This window comes from Anastrepha obliqua, chromosome 4 (assembly GCF_027943255.1).
Source record: "Anastrepha obliqua isolate idAnaObli1 chromosome 4, idAnaObli1_1.0, whole genome shotgun sequence".
NCBI lineage: Eukaryota > Metazoa > Arthropoda > Insecta > Diptera > Tephritidae > Anastrepha > Anastrepha obliqua.
Genome location: NC_072895.1, coordinates 76,566,062 through 76,586,952, shown reverse-complemented (window position 1 = coordinate 76,586,952; position 20,891 = coordinate 76,566,062). Strand labels below are relative to the sequence as shown.

The following is a 20,891-nucleotide window of genomic DNA, read 5'->3' as shown; positions in this document are numbered from 1 at the left end:
GCCAGTTTCACACTTGACATTCGTATTTTGAATGAATTTCCCGCGTCTTTCAGAGAATATGTGCGTATCCCTTCAATAACGTAAACAGAATGTTAAAGCATCTGTTTGGAAAGTCCTGCGGTGCTTTCATGTATGTCATCAAAACAATACTCTTTCAAACTTACTTGGTCGCAGAACTGAGTGTGCGCCACAAATAATCACAATGAGCAGCAATCCCAATAATGCACGTGCAAAATACTAAGAGAACCCATATGTGTTGCAATTCCAAATAGTGGAAAAATGAGAAGAGAGAAATCACAAAAGAGAGCTAAATGTATACATACTCTTGCCGGCGAATCATTCAAAGATTATTTATATCCAAAGGCTCATAAGCGACCCAGGAGGTTTGAATAGTTAACAATGAGCTAGCAACATGAATTTTGTTGACTACTTTTGGAAACATCCTAATTAGAATGAAACTCATTCTCAGAGATTTTACCAAAACAACCCTCTTGATAGTCCGCGCCAATCACACGTTCGCATAGCAAAGGGTGCTGTCGTCAATAGTTGACAACATTCCAATATATGTATATAACATACACAGGTACAAACGCCGAAACTTGTAGAGGCAGGCTAACCAAATACATACATACATACATATTCTTTAAATATTTTCATTCTAATAAATAGTATGGTACGAGTTTCCTGCTGTGTTTCATCTCTGTAGGAAGCCTCTCTGTACCTTCGTCTTACAACTCTTATTGGCATCTGATGGCATATTTAAGAAGTCAACTAAAAATATTTTACATACATACATACATATGTACGAATACTAATCACGCAAACTGCATCATACGTAGTGGTAGTAGATCAACGGGTGTTGCAATTTTTACACACGAACATACAATTATGAGGTGGTTCTACCTCGGCATGTAAGTGTGCGACTAACTTTCTCATCAGCGGGGTATTTTATATTGGTGTATTTTATAAGGAAATATATTATAACAGCGAATATCGTGAGAATTCCGGAACGCGAATTGTAAAGAAGAATAAATTCCACGCATTCAAATTATACTTACACTTTTAACTTTAATAATTTTTAAATTTGCACAATTATTGCAATTGCATATACTATACGACATCAAGCCCTACCCGCTTGAATCATCCAACCCCCAAATTCCAAAGGCTTAAATGCGAGGCGTAATTTTTAATCATTCTCGTAATCAATTATCCTAACATTGTATTTGGAAGCAGCATATACTCGTACCATAGGGCCCTCCTCTAAATGGAATGAATAAGCAAGATGATGTAACCAAAAGGTTATGTGAGACACATTACGTCTAGCACTATTGTACAATAGCATAATAATAACATAAGTTCTTATGGTTCCGCGAAGGCAGAAATGGCCATAACAAGCTTCCTCCATTCGCTTCTGTCAGAAAGGTTCGGATTAGATAGGAACCCACTCTACAGATTGCTCCACTTCACTGTTGACGTAGCCGACGTATATTGTATATTGATTATTTGGGCGATTATTTTGTTCACCGTATTCAGCAGTTTGATTCCGCGCCAGTTTTCACACTCCGAAAGGTCACCTTTTTTGGGTAAGTCGATTTAACACCCTCTTTTAACTAATTATAAAGTTGGCCTGTTGTCCAAAAGTCTTCAAATATAGGTCTGATTAAGGGATAACCCCTTGTGAGCCCGAAAAAATGGACGATTGTCATAAAATCACGGCAGCGCATGAGCAGCTCAACTGAAATTAAAAAAATTAAATGATTATTGTAGAAAAATGGTTTTTAGTGAATCTGAACTGTTTATTTACCCAAACAAAATTTTTCTTGATATGAAAACCGCTTTGCGCCAAAAAACACGATTTTTGAGGGGTTGAAAAATTAAAAAAAAAATTAATTCTAGCGAACTTTGCAAATATTTATAGAAAGTGAACCGTTCAGATTCACGAGGTTGTAACTTCAAATAATTAAAAAAGAGTTTATACAAATCGGTCAAATAGTTTTTGATAAATAATGATAACCGCAACGGTAATTTTCAAAAAACACGACTTCGATATAATCGCGTCTAAACTTTTGCGTGCACTTCATTTATGGATAAGGTCGCGCGCTTCCACGGTCTGTAACTTTCGTTCTAGTGCTCCGATCTTTATGATTTTTTGAATTTATATTGTTAAGATGATGCACTTTTGGAATATGCCATAAAAAAAATTTCGATTTTTTTAGTCCAACACAAGGTATATACCCCATTAAGCTGATTGACCTTCTGAAATAAGCGTATGCGCAACATTTTGTTTATCTCGACGGACATTGGTTTGGCTTGTTGTTCTGTTCTGTTCTTGTTTTTCCTGCGGATTCATGCAAAAAACTTATACTGAAATATGAAAAAGTATAAGGGTACTCACAGAATAAGAATGAAAGAATAACACCAAACAACTGGCAGAGGGTCGTATTTGCCATGCTACAATTTACAGCCTGAAAATATTATATAAATGGGTTTCGCTGTTGCCTACTTTGGGAATATTGCAACTATCTTTTCTTAGTTGTGTCCTTGCAAGGGATAAACGATTGCGAATCGTGCAATCCGTGCGCCGTGCAATGGTTTTGAAAAACTAAGAGAATCACCCTAATATATATTAAATTACGGACAAAGAAATTTTCTCGGTAGGTTGGATGTAGTGAATGGTATCTTGCAGAGTATTATGCTCGCTGTCAAGGTGACATTTCAAACACAAAATCTATTTTGCTGTTTGTTCCATTCAGTTGTGAGTTACAAGTTGTTATCAATAAAAGTCAACAAAGAGAAAATTCGGTACATTTTACAGTGTTTCTTTCATAAAGACGAAAATGTTAGCCAGGCCGCTGAAATTGTGAATGGTGTTTATGGTACTGATACTGTAACAGCTAATTACGTGTAACAGCTAATTAAAATGTCGGTAATGTCAATAAAATCACAGAAACAATCAAATTTTACCGGCATGTTAGTAGTCGTAGCTCAAAAGCTAAAGATCTGCCATAAAACAGTTTTAAACCGTTAGCGCAAAAATAAAGCAGTTTTTTCTCCCAAACTTATATTTTAACATTATGTATAAAACACATTAGGGTGTCCCTTAAATTTCAATATTTTTTTACGCATACCTTCTTAAAAGTTTTATAATAGAAAGAAATATTAGCTCGATTTATAAACTATAACCCGTGCCGACTTGCGATGTGACTTGTAACTACATGTTTTATTTGTCATTTCATACGTGATTTTTGAGATTATTAGTGCTCCATTGTTAAGTGCGTAAACATGTCGGTGGAGTTACGGAGTAGCAAACAAAATATTTTCCTCATCGGATTGCCTAGCCATCAAATAAATGGTGCAAACTTACCCTCTAATCGACAAGTTCTCTCAGTCCTATTTTACAATATTCGTCAGGCTAAACTGACTGTTAGTGAAAGTGCAAAACTTGTGATTTGGGAGTGCATCATATATTGGGGAAAAACAAGAATTCCAACAAGGGTATTTCCTAACTGCGTAAAGAAACTTGTTGATTTATATCATGTTTGGAGAAAGTTTAAAAAACTTGTAAGAAAACTCAAGTTACGTTGTGCCAAATTGATCTGGAAAAATTAGTTGCACATTATTGCACATGCTGATTCTTATGAGAGAATGAAAATAGGGGATGATAAATTATTTTTAATGAAACAGAGAGAGCCAGGTTGCCCGGAAGGCTTAGGTGGTGTAACCAAAAAATTGACGGAAAAAGAAGAAAGATCTAGACGACGACGACGACTGGAAGTTGCTCTTCTTGTAAGACAAAGAGAATCACTGGCTATTGCACCTACTTGCATTACAAATAACTCAGAATGTGTTGAAGACTCAGACGAAGAATAGATCTTAAATTCTGAACTCAGCTTTTCGGACGTTCTCTGCCATTAGCAAAGTTCAAAAAGAGGTAGAAAGAATATCATAACACCTAAACTAGTTGCAGCTTTAGATCGATGTCAGTTAAGCATTAGAGACTCCGTTTACATTCTTAATGCGGTGAGGAAAGAGGTTGGTCCGAGCAGCGATGATTTTTATATTAACAATTCCGCGAATTCGTACTGAAACCAGAAAAGGGCAGAAGTAATTAAATCTGACTTCCAACACAATGTACCCGAAGTAGAGTTGGATATACGAAGTTCAAAAGAAAAACGTTTACCAGTTATTACTTCGTTTGAATATAGAGAACAGCTTCAAAACTAGAGAGTTTTTCTGGAAAACAGCTTTCTTTGACTGGAACCTTTACGATAGAGCACAAATAATGACCTGCGATAAAACAGCTTCCAATACTGGCCGTTTCAATGAAGCTTGTGCTATTTTGGAGCAAACTTTAGGAAGAGAATTGCTGTTTTTCGCCTAATGTCATCATGTTTATGAATTGGTCACCCTTTAGGGGTTTCTGAAACCAAGATTAAGCAAATTACTGGACTACTAGATATTCCGATGATCAATAAGTTCAGGAGAAATTGGAAAAACATCGATTCTAGTAACACTGAACCATCTATTAATTTCATAAAAGAACGTGTCGCCGAGACAGACATTCAAGCTTTGTTAATATTTTATAAGGCAGAATTAGACAAAGATTTTGTAAGCGATGAATACCGCGAATTGATCGAACTGAGCGTAATGCTATAATATTTTTGGAAGGAGACTGAAAAATAAGGCTCGCCCGAGGAAAACAGAAATCTAAGGCTCCACGGAGCTACGCATCAGGCACGCTAGATGGGGAGAGCGATATATTCTTTAAAAATATGTTTACAGTCACAGTTTTAGTCACAATGCAGAATGGCTGGGAAGAAAAAAAGGCTCTACAATATGTTTGCTTACATGTCGTGATGTTGTATGTTGAAGTTTAGCTTGAATGCACAGTGGCAATCAGAGCACCTAACCAAGATTTGCGCTTCTTCAAGATATTAAAAGTTGACGCAACAATTTCTAAAGCTAAAGAAAGTTTAGTCATCACTTTTTTTTTTGTTATTTAACTTACTTTTCTTTCAGACAAAACACTGGATGATTTCGTATGGGAGAAGAGCAAACAATTTCTTTCACGACTGTAGATCGTCGAAAGTTTTCTAAAGGAAGATGTATCTTCTTGGGACAATAATGCTGCTTTTCCGGAAGCTAAAAGAAGAGTAAGTCATTTGAGAGTTGTGAATGATACTGCTGAAAGAGTTGTTAAATTAATGCGAGATTTTAATGGGCTGATCAAGGCTCAAGAAGAACCAAAGCAACAACATGTGAAAATTTAGACTCTTTCAGGTATCCCCTTTTTTTATTTAAAATACGGCCCTTAACAATTACATATATGTGAAAAATTATAAAATTTTAATGTCCACGTTTAGCACGTCTACAAGTAAAATCCGGCAAACAGTTGAGTCCTGAGTGCCTAATTGTTGAGAACGTCGAGATACCGATGTTGAAGGTTGTTCAGCAACCCTTTGAAAGTTTCTACCAAAAAAAATAAATTCGCCGCGGCCACTGGACATGACAAAAATTCAAGATTTATCAAATATTGGCAAATAATTCTATGCGAAATATTGCAATATTGACTATTTTCGTATGGTCGGGAAAATTGGCATATGGGCGGCTCGAAAGTACTTTGCTCTTAGAACTATAAGCTCGTATTTATGAATGATTTTTTTGTTTCTGTACCATATAATATTCTAAATTGTTCAGCGACGTCGCGCATCTATTAGTTCTTCAGCCGCGCTCTTGTCCGTGATGAAATCTCTGCATTGCACGGTAACCATATGCGTACGTAAATCAACGGTTGCCATGTTTGCTAAGACCTTTTCGATAGTTGCTTGAAACTTCGCAGTATTGGCGTCTTTTTGCGTAGGTCGCATAGTTCTGACATTTTCACTGAGCTCTTTTAGTTCTTCATTTGATTTTACTTTTCTCAGTATGTCTGCATAGTTTACCCCATCGACTTTCTTTGCTATTACCAAAGCATCTGCCCTTGGTCTGATTGCTTTGGCCACTTGCTTGTGATTTCGTGCATTCTTGTCATTTTTGTTTTAAACTTTTGTCCATTCCATTGTGGTGTTCCCTGCGCTGCTACCATAGGCTTGTGACGGGGTCGTTTAGCTTGGCTCTTCTTTGTTCCGCCTCCAGTTCCATAGTTATTTCTGTGTGACAGCGCTTCAATATGCTGCACCGCTTCTTCACCTAACCATGTATGTACATTGTGGCGCTGATCACAATAGTGAATTAGTTCGTCGATCTCTGTTCCGAGTTTGACAACTAACTGGGCTAGTATATCCTCATGTGCAACCAACATCGACATTTGACGGATTCTTGCCATTTGTCACTGGTGTGGTGATCACTCTGGTTGAGCTCCTATCGCACAGTGTGGTGGCCGCCTTAGACACTGTTATGCGGTGCTACTGAGGGGTCGTAGCAGTTGTGGGGGTGCCATTTGAGGCAGATGCTGCTTGTTCAGTCGTTGTATTAGTAGGTGGCGAATATAACATTAAGGAACTTCTCCGGAAAACATTGATTTTCTGTTGTTGTCGCTGCTGGTGAATTTGTTGTAAATTTTTTTTAATGTGTAAGGGTCCAAACTTAAGACCGCTATCTCCACTCGTTTATGTAGTTTCCTTAAGGCTCCATGATTATCTCTACAAGCAGTGAGGTCATGCGAGGATTGACCCTGGCCCTTATGGGGTCCAGAGTTCAGAGCCAAGCCCCAAGCGGAACAAATAGGGAGTCGTCTCAACCTTACCTACACAGCCTAAGTCCAAGGCAACGAGTATTGAACGTATCCTAAGACCTGCCAGGTTTTATTAAAACGGAGAGTTTGTAATACTTTCTGAAAGCCATTCCTACGGTGTTTCAAGCCGCATACTCAGGTAAAAGGGAATTATTATACAAGACCAGCCCAGGTTTCGCATTTCCAAATATGTCCAGTATTTCAAAGTCAGTTCGTTACTTCGTTACAAAGTCAGCCCCTCCCAACCTGGAGACAGACGCTGACCAAGGAAGCCGCTCACTGTGAGTCAAACGCTCCTGGAGTTTTGTATAGTTCACCATATCGTTGTATGGTGAAGAGGATACTTATATTATAGAGGCGGTATCTGTGCGCCTATAACTATTTCTGCCATGAAAAAGCTGCTCATAAAAATATCTGCCGTTCGGAGTCGGCTTAAACCACATATAGGAGGAGGAGCTCGGCCAAACACCCAAAAAGGGTATGCGCGTCAATTATATATGTATATATATCTCTGCGCCTCTGTCAACGGAGTTTCCTCGGATTTGCTGGCTTTTATATCGCTTCCTCGATTTCTGTCGCTCCTATCGGTGTTTGTCTGTTTTGGTCCGCGAGTGGTATTTTATCCCACTTCCTTCATATCTGCCGAGCATTCCCCTATACGCCACCTGGGGACGCGTCCGATGGGAGACAGGCAACTCCACACTAGGACTTAAAATGGGTATATATCTACATACGCACCTACATAGACTTTAGAGCAGAATTGTTTTTGCACTTGTTAGGAAGAAACTCGTTCACTTGAGCGTATGTATATTCGATTTCTTGTAGGAATGTGATGTGCTTTGACATGTGAATAAATAAGTCAAGGTCATTTGGGCATGCATATGTAAATATGAAAGGAAGATGTTATGGGCATTATTGTTTTTCATAAACATGCAAATGTATGTAGTTTCCCTCGAACACATGAATTATAAATTGAAATACAACATAAAATAAGTGTTGATTCATCTTAAACCATTATTTTATTTGTGGACACAAATACTTCCTACTAACATGCACATTCATATGTATTATATTTGGTATTGTTATATACTTTCATTAAGTAAATACGTAGTATGTACATTCATTTGCGCATGTAATGAAAAAACGTCATGAATTACTTTTCAGAAAATGTATTAAAACTTATCACCGCACCTTATACACCTTATGCGGTGTATGACTTAACATCAATTACCGGCGCCAATTTTTTAAATTTTTTCTTACTTTTTTTTACTGTAATCGAAAAAAAATTGTGTAATAAATTTTATGTATGGCGCTCATCATTTCAAAAGTAACAACATAGTAAAAAAATAAGCAGTCACAGAAATAAACGCACCGCGAATTTTTCCTCGCCCCATGTTAGACTCGATATCAATTCCCGACGCCAACTTTTTTTTTTAATGTAATCGAAAAACATTTGTGTAATAAATTTTACGTATTCGCTTATTATTTCATCAATAATAAGAAAATAGTAAAAATTTAATTGGTTTCATGTCGAGGTGAGAGTGTATTGTGTGTTGAGGTGAAAGATGTGTGGTGTTTTCAATTTTTGTGTGGTGTCTATAAAGTCGGTGTTCTCAAATCCTTTACTATAAATCTTTCAAATCTCAATTGTACGAAAAATTCTGTAGTAACGTTTACAGTAACATTTGCTCCTTCTCATTCCATTAACATTCTCTGACTCCATTAACATTCTCTGCATTAACATTCTCTGATTCCATTAACATTCTCTGCTATTGTCATCTCATTAACATTCTGTGCTCTGGATACAGTCTGCTTCGTGTGCCAAGCATTCTGAATTTTATTTCAAAAGTTTGCCGACTTTTTTGTTAAAATGATTGTAACATACCTGTTTGTGAAAGGCGAAGAAGCACAAAACTTGCACATAATGTTTTGCGCTTCAACTATTTGTGGAAGAAAAGGGTGGTCCAGCGGTTATGTTTGGAAAATATTGTAATTATTTTAATTGTTATTAATTATCAAAATAATTCATTTCAGTTTGGAAATCTCTGGCATCTCTAAGAATGGCCTTTAGAATTAATGGAGTATAATTTTAGGCGAAGTGCGCTTCAAGGTAAAAACGAACTGCAATACTTAATGAATTAAATTTAACGCAACAACAGTAGGTATACGCATGAATAAACTTTTATAGCGTTCAGTTCCTTAAAAAATCTTCATATTATATAATCAGTAAACATGAAAAACCACATAATGCATACCCAGCACTTAACATTCAACGGGTAACCGTACTCGTTTGCATAAATACTTAAAACACCTGAATATACATACCTACATACATTTGAACATACACAAGCATGTAAAATGCATGAAAGGACTACAAAGAATATACCTGTCTAAAATTTGAGTTCGGATAGAGAGAAAGAGAGACTGAATGAAAATTTAAAAGGAATGTGCGCAAATGTTTACAATGCCTGAATTAAGGTTGATAACGGAGCAGCCAAACATATTGGAATATGTACAATCAAGAAGCACGGCAGCTGCAAACCGATACTGAGGCAATTAAATATCGTGGGACTCTTGTTATGAACTCCTCATTCGCCTGTCGCTTGCCTGTAGTTAAGGACGTGTCGGCTGTTTGTGTTGCATATCGCAGTGAATCCGAAGGCGCACAGCAACATCAACCACTGTGTACGTGAGAGTATTAGAGCCTCGGCACGCGTGTGAATGATTTTGTGTATCCTATTTTAACAAATGTGAGCAGCATATATTAAAATTTGTGCACAATAAATTATTTGTGTGAATTTATTTTGAAATATTGAAGTGTTGCAAAAGGCATAGTGAGTGTATCTGCTAATACAAATCATAAAATAAGGCAATGTCAGAAAAATCTTCAGAATATTTAAAGCGAACTTGCCTTATCTGCGGCTGCCACACAAATCAAACCATCAATATATATGAGCCGCGAAGTGGACCAAATATTGTTGAACTTATTCAAGCCAAATTCAAATTTCAGGTGCGTAAACAGCTTGCATTTAAGTTAATTATATATTAAGTACATATTTACAGTCTTTTAAGTAACATGTAGCCGTTCATATGCTTGCATGAATGAACCTAGAAACTTTAGCAAACATACATATATAAAAAAATCGATAAGGTTGTGCGCAGCGTGAGTCACAATAACTCCAAAAGGATGAATATATATGAATGTATGCTAAGGATATTCGAAAGGTCGGTGGAATCATATTTTAAGGAATGGGAGCTTTCGAGGAATGGAATGGCAGTCTTATTGTCTGCTTTAATAAGTAATGGAAGGAAATATCTAGTTTCTCCTGCGAAGTACTATACTGCAATAAAAAAGGAAAGAAAATACCAAGGGCCACATGTAGCAAATAATAATATTCATATGTATATTAAGCGCAGAAAAGAAAACAAATAATATGTGATAAATATTAATATGAAAATCAAGCTGAAGAAATGCAGTCACGCTTTTTTAGTTCCGATGGCTTGACTTTGGCAATATTTAGAGCAATAAATACTGATATTTCATAGATGTTATATGTTAATATTTGGTGCGCTTCCGTCTTTGCTATCACATAAAATACAAAAAATCCCTTTATGTATACATATGTATGTACATGTATCTTCATGTAAGAAGAACGCAGTATTGACCGTTCAATCGAATGATAAGTGTTCTTATAAGGACAACAAATACAACATTACAAAATGATTCTGATGTTGATTCGTGCCCACCAACAAGCAATTTGGAGTTCTCATTTAATTAAAAAGGTCAAAAAATTAATATACATTCATGCGTATATGTACAGTGGTAACAGAAAAGTAATATACTTCACAAAACTTTAATTCCACGGGCTGTAATTACAGGTGATGATCATGTTGCATGTGGTGACGGCAGCTGCAAGTGGCAAAAGTATTTTCCTTGAGTGGTGGTTGTTGCATTTGGATTTTTAATGTCGCTCTACTTTCTGAGATGCACAACATCATAGCATATGTCGTATTCTGCCAGCGGTATATTTACTGGCGTTCCATAATTCGACACCGCTGCAGAGCTGCAAAATGCGTAAAGGCAATGTGCTACCATTGAAACGATGCTGCCGATACAACAACGACAGATGTTTTTCGGCTTTCCACACACTGGTTTACATACATATGTATGTATATACCTACATACATACATATAAAGGTACATTCAGAGGTCTTCTGCTATCCTCTATAACCGATTTTGATGTTTTCTTTTATAGGTTTTTGGTAAACAGCGCTCCTCTGAGACTGAGTGTTGTATTGCACCTGGTGTTGACGAATGACACCGACAGTCAATGCGTAATCGTAAGCGCAATCTTCCATCCACACTTTATCCATATACATACTCGTTTAGCGCTATGCTAAAATACATAACAATAAGTACAGCAGAAACTTCAGCGTTCGCAATGTACCGCGAACATAAAACACTAAATTGATTGAAAAATTGTGATAATTGTTTACGTAAGAGGGTTTTCCGGAAGTTGGGCCGCCCTCAACCCATGACACAGATCAAAGTATCAGTATCATTTAACTTGATTCTGATTTCTTTAATGAAAACTCGATAGCTGCTCAATCTATTAGTTTACTATAATTAAATGTTGCTGAATAGTATAATATATTAAATATACTACTACTAAAGGTTTCACGTTTTCCAATTCAAAAATATTACTGTAAGTGATTTTAGCTGTTACCTCAATAGAAAGTTCGAATTCGCGAAAAAAATAAAAAACAAAAAACTACTTAACTTTTTCAACCTTCCGCACAGGATTATTGGATTGGGTGATAAAATATTAAGCCTACTTATTAAAAAAATTGAAAATTCGGAAAAGCTACTTAAGTAAACAATTATCATTCGCTAACAATTAACATTTCATTAGGTTTTTGTTTGTGGTTACTGCTATCCTTATTTATTAATTAATAATAACCGTTCATATACAGTCAATGGCACAAAAACAAATTCTAAGCGGATGAAAGATTGTAGCAGCTGCCCCTTTATTCGTTCTCCTTATTCACCTTTTGTTTGTTTGGGTACATACGTGCATTCGTGCATACGTACTTACGCACACACATACATACATACATACATATATTTATTAGGGCCAACCATTTGTATGGGCGGCCGCCGTAGCCGAATGGGTTGGTGCGAGACTAGAATTCGGATTTCAGAGAGAGAACGTTGGTTCAAGTCTCGGTGAAAGACCAAAATGCAATGGCAAACCTCCAAGTGTATTTCTGCCATGAGAAAGCTCCTCATAAAAATATCTGCCGTTCGGAATCGGCTTGAAACTGCAGGTCACTCCATTTGTGGAACAACATCAAGACGGACGCCACAAATATGTAGGAGGAGGAGCTCGGCCAAACACCCAAAAAAGGTGTACGCGCCAATTATATATACATATGTATATATATTTGTATGGGAAATATCATATAAGCGCACATCAATAATTGTCAAATAGGTTTCGCGTACACCTTCCGAGATCTTTAGGTTCGAAAGTCTGTTGTATACATATTAAGGTATACGGAAAAAAATAGTTAAAGCAACTCCTCTTATAGTTGAAATATTTATTTAAGAGAAAGAGTGATATATGTATTTTCATAAGCTATGATTTAAAGTCTTGCGTTTGTTTTCGCATTATTCATCAATCTATTTATTTTTTTCAGCCCTTAAACGAAGATAAATACCTTTGTTTTAGCTGCAATAATTGGTTAATCAACTGGCACTCACTGCAGGCATTGAACAGTAACGACGCGGAGAGTCCATCCGGTACCTTTCGCCCTCAAATGAATAGTGTGTTACACAAGGAGAAACCGGAAAATCAACGCCAACAAACACATTCAAGTCAATTTTATTGGCAAACGAGTGCTCAACTTTGTCGACCTACAGCCAAAATACGCCCTTGGAGCATAATAGGGAAAACATCCAATCAAATCGGCACGGAAAAATTTATATTGCCAAAACACTTTCCCTTGCCAGTGCAAAACTTATTTGTAAGAAAAAGTAAACGTATCTTGAAATATCAACGGAAATTTCGTAGTCGAAAATTGTATTATGGGAGGCGCAAATTACTATTAAAAAATTTAAGACTACGGCGTAAGTTCATACAGTACAAAGGAACTTCTAACAGTTATATTTTTGACAAATGTGACCAATCAAATAAGACTCCAGACTCAACGTCTCCTCATTTTTCATCAATTCTAAAATGTAAGAAGGATAAAAAGTATTTTACTTCTAACAGCAAAAAGTGCTCGTATTTGAAAAATGAGTATAAGGAGAAAGCAAAACAAAAGCAAGAATATTGGCAAACAGATGTACGTGTATCTCAAAAAAAATCAATTGAAAGCAATAACAACGTTATTAACGATTTAAGTACACCTGCAAACGTAGATAATAAAAACAAGCAGTTGTTAGGACGCCCTCTAGTAGATGGTAAGGTGGTGTCAATGTTACGACGACTTGGAACTACACTTTCTCATGAGAACTTCAATGAAAGCACAAATACTTCAAAAATTCTGTTTCCGCGAATAATGAGCCCTACGAAATCAAAACCTCAATGGACACGTCAGCTGGATGAAGATGAAATTCTACTCGGTTTTGATTCCGCAATATCGGAAGTGCTGCCACAGATAATCCAAGGACAGCAACAAAATATCCACGACGATAAATGTATGCCGGAAATTATGGCTGTGATGCAGGCAAAACGAAAATTAACGTATCAAGTATCAATTTGTAAAGATTGCAGTCAATGTGTTAACCCTCTGTTACCTGAAGGCCTGAGTATTTCATTAGTTTAAGTGAAGCCATTGCATGTATAAGAGAAAATGACAATGTGAGAAAACGGAAAACATGTTTATGTAAGCGTTTATGTAAGATTTCTGAGCAAACATATCGGTAGACTTGTGACATACAAACTATTGCGCATAACTGGTTTTTTTTCAAAAAATTTTTTCTGGTCAAAATTTATCTGTAAGGATGTTGGTATACGTGTGTATAAAGTTCTAATTACAAGTAATTGTTAGTAAAAATTATTTTACGTTAATTCTTCTTCATCATTCCATTTATTTTAAGGTATTTACAAAAAGATAAATTATCCGGCTATAAATAAAAAATATATTGTGCTCTTAACACTTTAAACAAATTCGCACGTACATATTTAGAATGAAAAAATTATACGGAAGTTTTGTTTGTATGTAAACTATTTAGTTAGCAACATTACAGTGGAATGGAGCTTCCAAAACTCGCAATTTCCCACTCGATACTTTCCATGTTCGACTTTTTTCTATGCTACAATTCTTCGTAAAGCTTTAGAAGTCATTTTCTAAACTTCTTGTTAAAATTGATTTGCTCTTGAAAAACACTTTTTCTTCGTTTTCTATTGTGTATGGTTGCATTTCGTCAAGAATTTTTATCAAGCAATTCAAGTACCCATTAAGCCTCTTTACCTTCAGGAGACTGCATCCGACTACTTTTTTTCAATAACCTCTTTATGTCTCTTTCTTTGAAATATTTTTCGATATTCGACCAGAGGGTTATTAGTGAAATCCTTAATTGGCTTTATATTTTGAACAAACATTTGTATAAAAGATTTTTTTTTTTTTGAAAAATATTTATTTATTTATTAATATCTATTTTATTCTCTTCAAAGTAATCCACCATAAATAAAAATGCCCTTGTGCCCGTGATTTTTCCAATCCGAAGGATTTCTGATAAGCGCTTTTTGGCATGGTCTTGAGCTCTTCCAGCGGTGCGATCTTTGTCACCCTAATCGTTGTAAATGTCCGTTCTTTTGGTTATGGAAACGGGAAAAACTCACAAAAAATTCGAGAATCTTGCGTACGCAAAATTTTACATTGTATATTTTTCAAGAGAATACCTTTGCCTTGATTTCGCATAGAATCGATTATTTATTTATGAATTTAAATATGGAAATTCGAGTTTTAGGAATTTTACGGTACTGCTTTTCTTTAATACAAATTGAATGGTACTAATAACAGTTGTAATTTAATCAAGTAACGTAATTTTTTTGTATCTAATAGAATTTAGAGTTGTAAATGCTTAATAAGTTTATAAAACGTTTTAAATATTTTATAAATAGCACTTTGGGCTGACAAGCATTATCACTAAGCCATGTGCGAATTTAAGATCCGAAATCCACATTTTCCTAACCAATCTGCCAGAACGCAGAAAACGCGGCCAGCTCATTTTGTTGCAAAATCTTGTCCAATCCTTGATTTATGGCTCCCTATTACTAACATCTAAGGTTTTCGAAAACCAACTGTTGAAGAAAAATAAAATAAATACTAAACCAAAAATACCCCCAAAACACTAATAAAATTTCGGAAATAATATAAATTAAGTAAACCTTGGAAAAACCTGTTTTTAACTTATTTAGACTTCCATTGTTTCATTTGTTCACATAAATATATTGCATTTGAATTTAACGTTTTTGTACAGGGGAAATAATCGTAGAATCATTTAAACCAAATTTAATGCCCTTAAAATATCATTCAAAACTCCCTTGTCAGTATTTAGTGCATAATCCTTTGGCATTTATTACAGCATTTGATCGTCATGACATACCAAGTTTTTCATATGTCTGTTGAAATATTGTACCATTCAGTTTTCAGAGCTTCCTTCAGTTCGTCTGTGTTCCGAAAAAAATATTTTTTTTATTTATTTTTCTGGACAATTCCTTGCAAATATGCTCATTTATATATGTCATGTCTTGGCAACCATAGAGGTGTGCAAAATTGTGCAAAATATCCAACCGTCCAGTATTTCGCCTAACGTTACTTTAAGGATGTTCAGATATTGAAATTTATCCATATTGCCTCCTATAAAATTAATATTTCCAACATTTAAAACACTCATGCTTCAAATTCAGTATTGGGCTTTCTCCAGACATACCACTTTCCATCCGACCCATTTAAATTAATTTTGCTTTCATCAGTGTATAATACCTTAAGGCATCATATTGATAGAGACAAAACATAGTGATTTAGTAGTATTCTATCGTTTTCCAGAAGTCTATCTCCGTAGCTATATATTCAGTGACAAATTTCATGAGGGCGCTCTTATTTTTCGGACAAGGGCGTCTATTGCGCAGTTCGCCCTTGGAAACCACTTGATTACTATTTTCCCTTAATATTTTTCTAAGTTCTACATTTTATGCAAAATAATTTTCCTAAATTCGTTTAAAATCATACGATCTGGGCGATTATTAAGCTTCTTTCCTTGGCCTAGGCAACTCCTGTGTGAGTTGTGTTCACTAAATTTCAGATTTCTCTAATAGTTGTTCTCTTTTCCAACCGGATCCTGTCGCATTCTATGTATGTATTACATGTATGTACGATTATTCGTTTTGAGATGAATTCTCCGAGTGTGTTAATTTTTATTCCCTAGTACAAAAATATTGAAATATAATTAATTTACCATTTGAAAATCTGTTTTTAAGTTGAACGCCGAGTATGTAGGAATAAGCGTTTGAGCCATAATATGTATGTACGCAGTTATTTGCTACCACCTAAAAATACTTAGACTAATAAGTTTACTTTTATTCTAAACTTGGAAAATGATTTTAATGTACAGTGCTCACACAATTTATTCGTACACTCACAGTTTATAAACAGATACACCTGATACTTAGCACGATGTATACAAACGAACAAAATTTTGATATATTCGTAAAGAATAACATATTTATTGAATATTTAAGAAACAAAAGCTTTCAATTTCATTTCTGGAATTGGAGAACGTAAGGGAATAACGAAATAAGGCACACAATTTTATGCAAAAATATTATTCGTACATACCCATGTAAGGAATATTTTATTAAAAAATAATGAGAAAAACGAGTACCATATTCAGTATTTTGTTGGGCCGACTTTAACTTTTATAACGTCTTTGCATTCTTTTTACCAATACCTTGGTTTCATTAGCTGCGATTTTCTCCCACTCAACATTTAAAGCTCTCTTTAATGACGCCTTTGATTTTATTTTGTGCTTTCTGATTCTCCTTTCTAAGAGCTTCTAGACATGCTCAATTGCGTTCAGACCCGGTGATTGAGGTGAATATTTAAGCTGCTATAGTGGTAAATAAGCTATTCTTACTCGAGATAAGATGAGTGTTTTGGGTCATTGTCTTGTTGCAACAAGACCCTCTAGCATTCAGTGCAAATTTAACGGCACTATTATGCAAATTATTCTTAAAATGTTCAAATGCAGATGTTTGCCCATTTTATTATCAATAAAAACCATTTTTCTTGCACCCCCAAACCATTGCATTTCCTCCTTCATGCTTAACGATAGGAATACGATTTTTCTCAGTATGTTCTGTATTTTCTTTTCGCCAAACTTTTGGAGGCCATCTGATCCGGAAGCATTAAACTTCGACTCATCACTGAATATGACGTTTTCCCAAAAAGAATCTGGCTCATTTATATAGCATTTAGCGAGCTCCAATCTCTTCTTTCTGTTAATATCTGAAATGTAGGGCTTGTGGCGTCTGCTATGTCTTGTCTGCTATGATAATCAGCGTTTTGAAGACAATTACGGACTGTTTATGGGTTTAATTTTTTATGCAAAGACTCTAGAATATTTCGGCAAAGTATCGTGGAGGTTATTTGGGATTTTGAGCGGCTGATGCTACTGTGTTGCGTTCCGCACATGAAGTCAATATTTTTCGCCTTCCGGCTCGGTGGTAATTAGCTTCCAATTTACCAGTACATATTAACGTAATTAGCAATAACACTTTGCACCGTATAATGCGATTTGCAAATTTTTTGTCGATTTCGCGCTTAGACTTGTTTTCCATGTACAATTTAATAACAAATTTACGGATTTCTTATGGTAAATCCGCAATTCGTCCCATTTTGACACTTTCAATCGAGATATTACGCGCAACTGAAACTGAATCTGCGAGAAAAACTAAAAAAAACCTATAATATTTCGTTTTCAGCAATATTAGTAAAGACACAAACGATTTTTACTCTTACTTTTGTAGCAACAATGTCATGAACTGAAAGTGTACGAATAAATGTTTTGCAGCATCTTGCTACGTCTGCCTGCTTTCCTTGTAACGTTCTTACATTGACCCAAAAAAAAAAATATATTGTCACAGAAAATATTTTGCGCAAAGCTAAAGTGTTTTACATACTACGCAGGGTGTTCGAATAAATTGTGTGACCACTGTAGTTATTACAGCACATTGTCTATAAATAAATGCTTCACTACCAGAAAAACCTTACGACAAGCAAATATTAATTGCCAAAAACTAATTGTAATATATGTATGTGTGTGTATATATTTGCATAGTATTTTAGAAATATTTTTTAGTAATTTATTGTTACCTTAAGCATATGATTTTGCCATGGAGGAATGCCAACTAAATTCAAAACATAACTAATAAATAAATAGCTAATTAAATTGTGAATATAAAATACTCAAATAGAAAAGAACAAGAACACGAGAAAAGGCATCCAGTAGTTGGCTTGTGTACATGTACGTGGATAACTCTGAGTATTTGTAACTATTTATTTCAAAATATACGAATATAAGTAGCGAATTGCACTGAATAAATACGCCTGCTTCTTTTAAATTGTGATATATGTAAGTATTTTTTTTTTTTGCTTAAACCTATTATAAAAAACAGTTTTGTATGTATCATACGAGTGTGCCCTTAGAATATTTTAAGTTGTAATCAGAATAAAACTCTTGTGAACAGTGCATCTTGGATCGTTGTATGACGTTTTACAGCACTGAATCAGATACAGAATTGAGAAAACAAAAATGCTAGACGTAAGTGAGAAATGCAAGCACTAGCTTTGTTAGCGCAGATTGTTAGCGAAGATGAGATTGAAGTATTATAAGTAGACGCGTATTTATTTTTATACAATTCCTCACTCATTGCCCGCACGGTCCCCCAAGTGCTTCATACTTCCACAGATGGTGCTTTCTCTTTTGATCGGGTTTAAGGATCTGCGCCTTACCTTTAACTGGTATAAAATCAAATATTTACATAAATTTGAAAACATTTTAATACTTCTTTTATATAATCGTATTTACTTGTAAATCCGCACTTTTCTGCATTTTTATTTATTTTAATTGAAAATGTACGAGTATACAACAGCTGATCGAATAGCACTAATCTAACCGTTGTAGAACTATAAACCTATACAACGATAAAACCATCCAGCTCCTTGTTAACTTTTTGTAAAAGTATCCTATAGAAATTTCTGCAGTAACGTAAGGTCCTTCATCTAGACCGCTCAGTAAGCCTGGATTCCATTCGAAAACCTGATGGTTCATACACCATTTCTAGATCGGAAACGTTTAATGCTCTACTCGAAACCCTTTTTCCGGGTAGTAGAACATTCTCTGAAATGAACAATAACGGCAGCGACGGTGGAACCTCTAGGTATAACGGGTATATTGCTAGTCGGATTGTGTCAAAAGAATCGATCAGCCTTTCCTTGTCTTCCTTTGAGAACCTTAAGTCCCCTGGACCTGACGGAATATATCCAGCAATGCTTAAGAAAGAAGGAGACAGGCTGATTGATGCCCTGAAAAGGATCTTCACGGCCTGTTCTTGCAATTGGTCATATACCAACGCAATGGCGACGCGTAAGAGTAGTATTTTCGCTGCCACACACTCCGCCCAATTACTTATTCTCTGCAATTTACCAAGTAAAACCGCAGCTTAATCTTCTCCAACGTTTAGTGATACCCAGATGAGCGCCACTTCGCCCACTGTGGATTGCCTCTAACACATATGCAATTCTGGATTTAGGAGCCATAATCAAATCCCGGCAATGGCTTCCACCTTTGCTTTCCCATCCGCGGTGCAGAACTCGATCAATTAATTTAAGACTAGTCCACTCGTATCCAATACGCATTTGTCGCAACCATCTTTTGCCATTTCCTTTTTAGATGGTTTCCATTACTTGACGGCGGCCTCTGTTTATATACATATGGGCACTCAAGCATCCTCAGAAACTTTGAGTTCATCCCCTCGTCGACGGACCAGTGTGTCCCTTCGCTAAGTCCAAGCGGAACTTTCTCCACCCATATTCCACCAAGGGAGGAGTGGACCGGGGGCAACACCTGGGGACATGGCCTCGTTAACCTGTTCACGGATGGCTCGAAGCTGGACGGTAGGGTCGAAGGAGGAGTATTCTGCAAAGAGCTCCCCATCAAACTCAAACTCAGGCTACCGCATCACTGCAGTGTGTTCCAAGCAGAGGTGGTCGCAATTAAAGAAGCAGCTGACTGGCTACTTACTTGCGTAATAACTGTTAAGAAGGTAAATATTTACTCCGATAGCCAAGCGGCAATTAGGGCCCTAGGCTCTATTATGGTGCATTCGAAGCTGGTCAGGGAATGCCTGGTCTCACTCTCGATTGCATCAGAATTTTTCGACATAAAGATAATTTCGGTACCTGGTCACAGTGACATTGCTGGAAACTGCGAAGCCGACGAGCTTGCCAGACAAGGGACCTGTCAGCAATGTGCCCGCGAAAGGAGATGATCGGGATCCCCTTGACAACCTGCGCTCTACTCCTGGAAGGATGGGCTCTGCACCAACTCAGCGAACGCTGGGCAAGTACACGAACGTGTAGGGTCGCGAAGTCCTTCTGGCCACGTTTGGATAGGAGGCGTTCGAGGGATATCCTGGGGATGACAAAATGTTATCTCTCAAATTTCGTGGGCATCCTCAAGGGGCACCGTCTGCGAGGTACACATGCCGTGAGACTCGGAATTACTTCGAGTCCGTTTCGCGTCAGCTGTATGGAGGATGAGGAGGAATCATCTCAGCACCTGCTCCTTAACTGCCCAGCCTTCGCGGGACTAAGATTCAAGTATCTTGGTTCTCACTTCTTTTCTGCGCTTGCTGATATAGCAGGTGTTGATAACAAAAATCTGATGAACTTCATCAGCAGCATAATGAGGTTAACACAACCGCAGACTAGTCACCGTTCGTAGTCCCCAAACACTCACCACTCCCCACCCCTTTCCCTTTCTCCCCTTTTTTTCCTTCAATGGTATCACAAAGGATGAACCAAACTTTTTCGTCCGAGTGGGCCCTACCCTCTGGGCAACCATCACTACCTAACCTAACCTAACCTT

The 20,891-nt window shown here is 36.5% G+C and overlaps 1 protein-coding gene across 2 annotated transcripts; it reads left to right on the top strand.

Annotated features, from left to right (window-relative positions):
* Nucleotides 1–9,208: 9,208 nt before the first annotated feature.
* On the top strand, nucleotides 9,209–15,471 carry LOC129245426 (protein phyllopod). Of its 2 annotated transcripts, XM_054883586.1 has the most exons (3): nucleotides 9,209–9,483; nucleotides 9,552–9,743; nucleotides 12,431–15,471. In XM_054883586.1, the coding sequence occupies exons 2-3, from the start codon at nucleotides 9,606–9,608 to the stop codon at nucleotides 13,559–13,561; spliced, it is 1,269 nt and encodes a 422-aa protein (XP_054739561.1). In that variant the 5' UTR covers nucleotides 9,209–9,483; nucleotides 9,552–9,605; the 3' UTR covers nucleotides 13,562–15,471. The 2 variants fall into 2 exon arrangements, with proteins under 2 accessions (XP_054739561.1, XP_054739560.1); XM_054883585.1 differs by having other exon boundaries at nucleotides 9,209–9,743.
* Nucleotides 15,472–20,891: the final 5,420 nt, after the last annotated feature.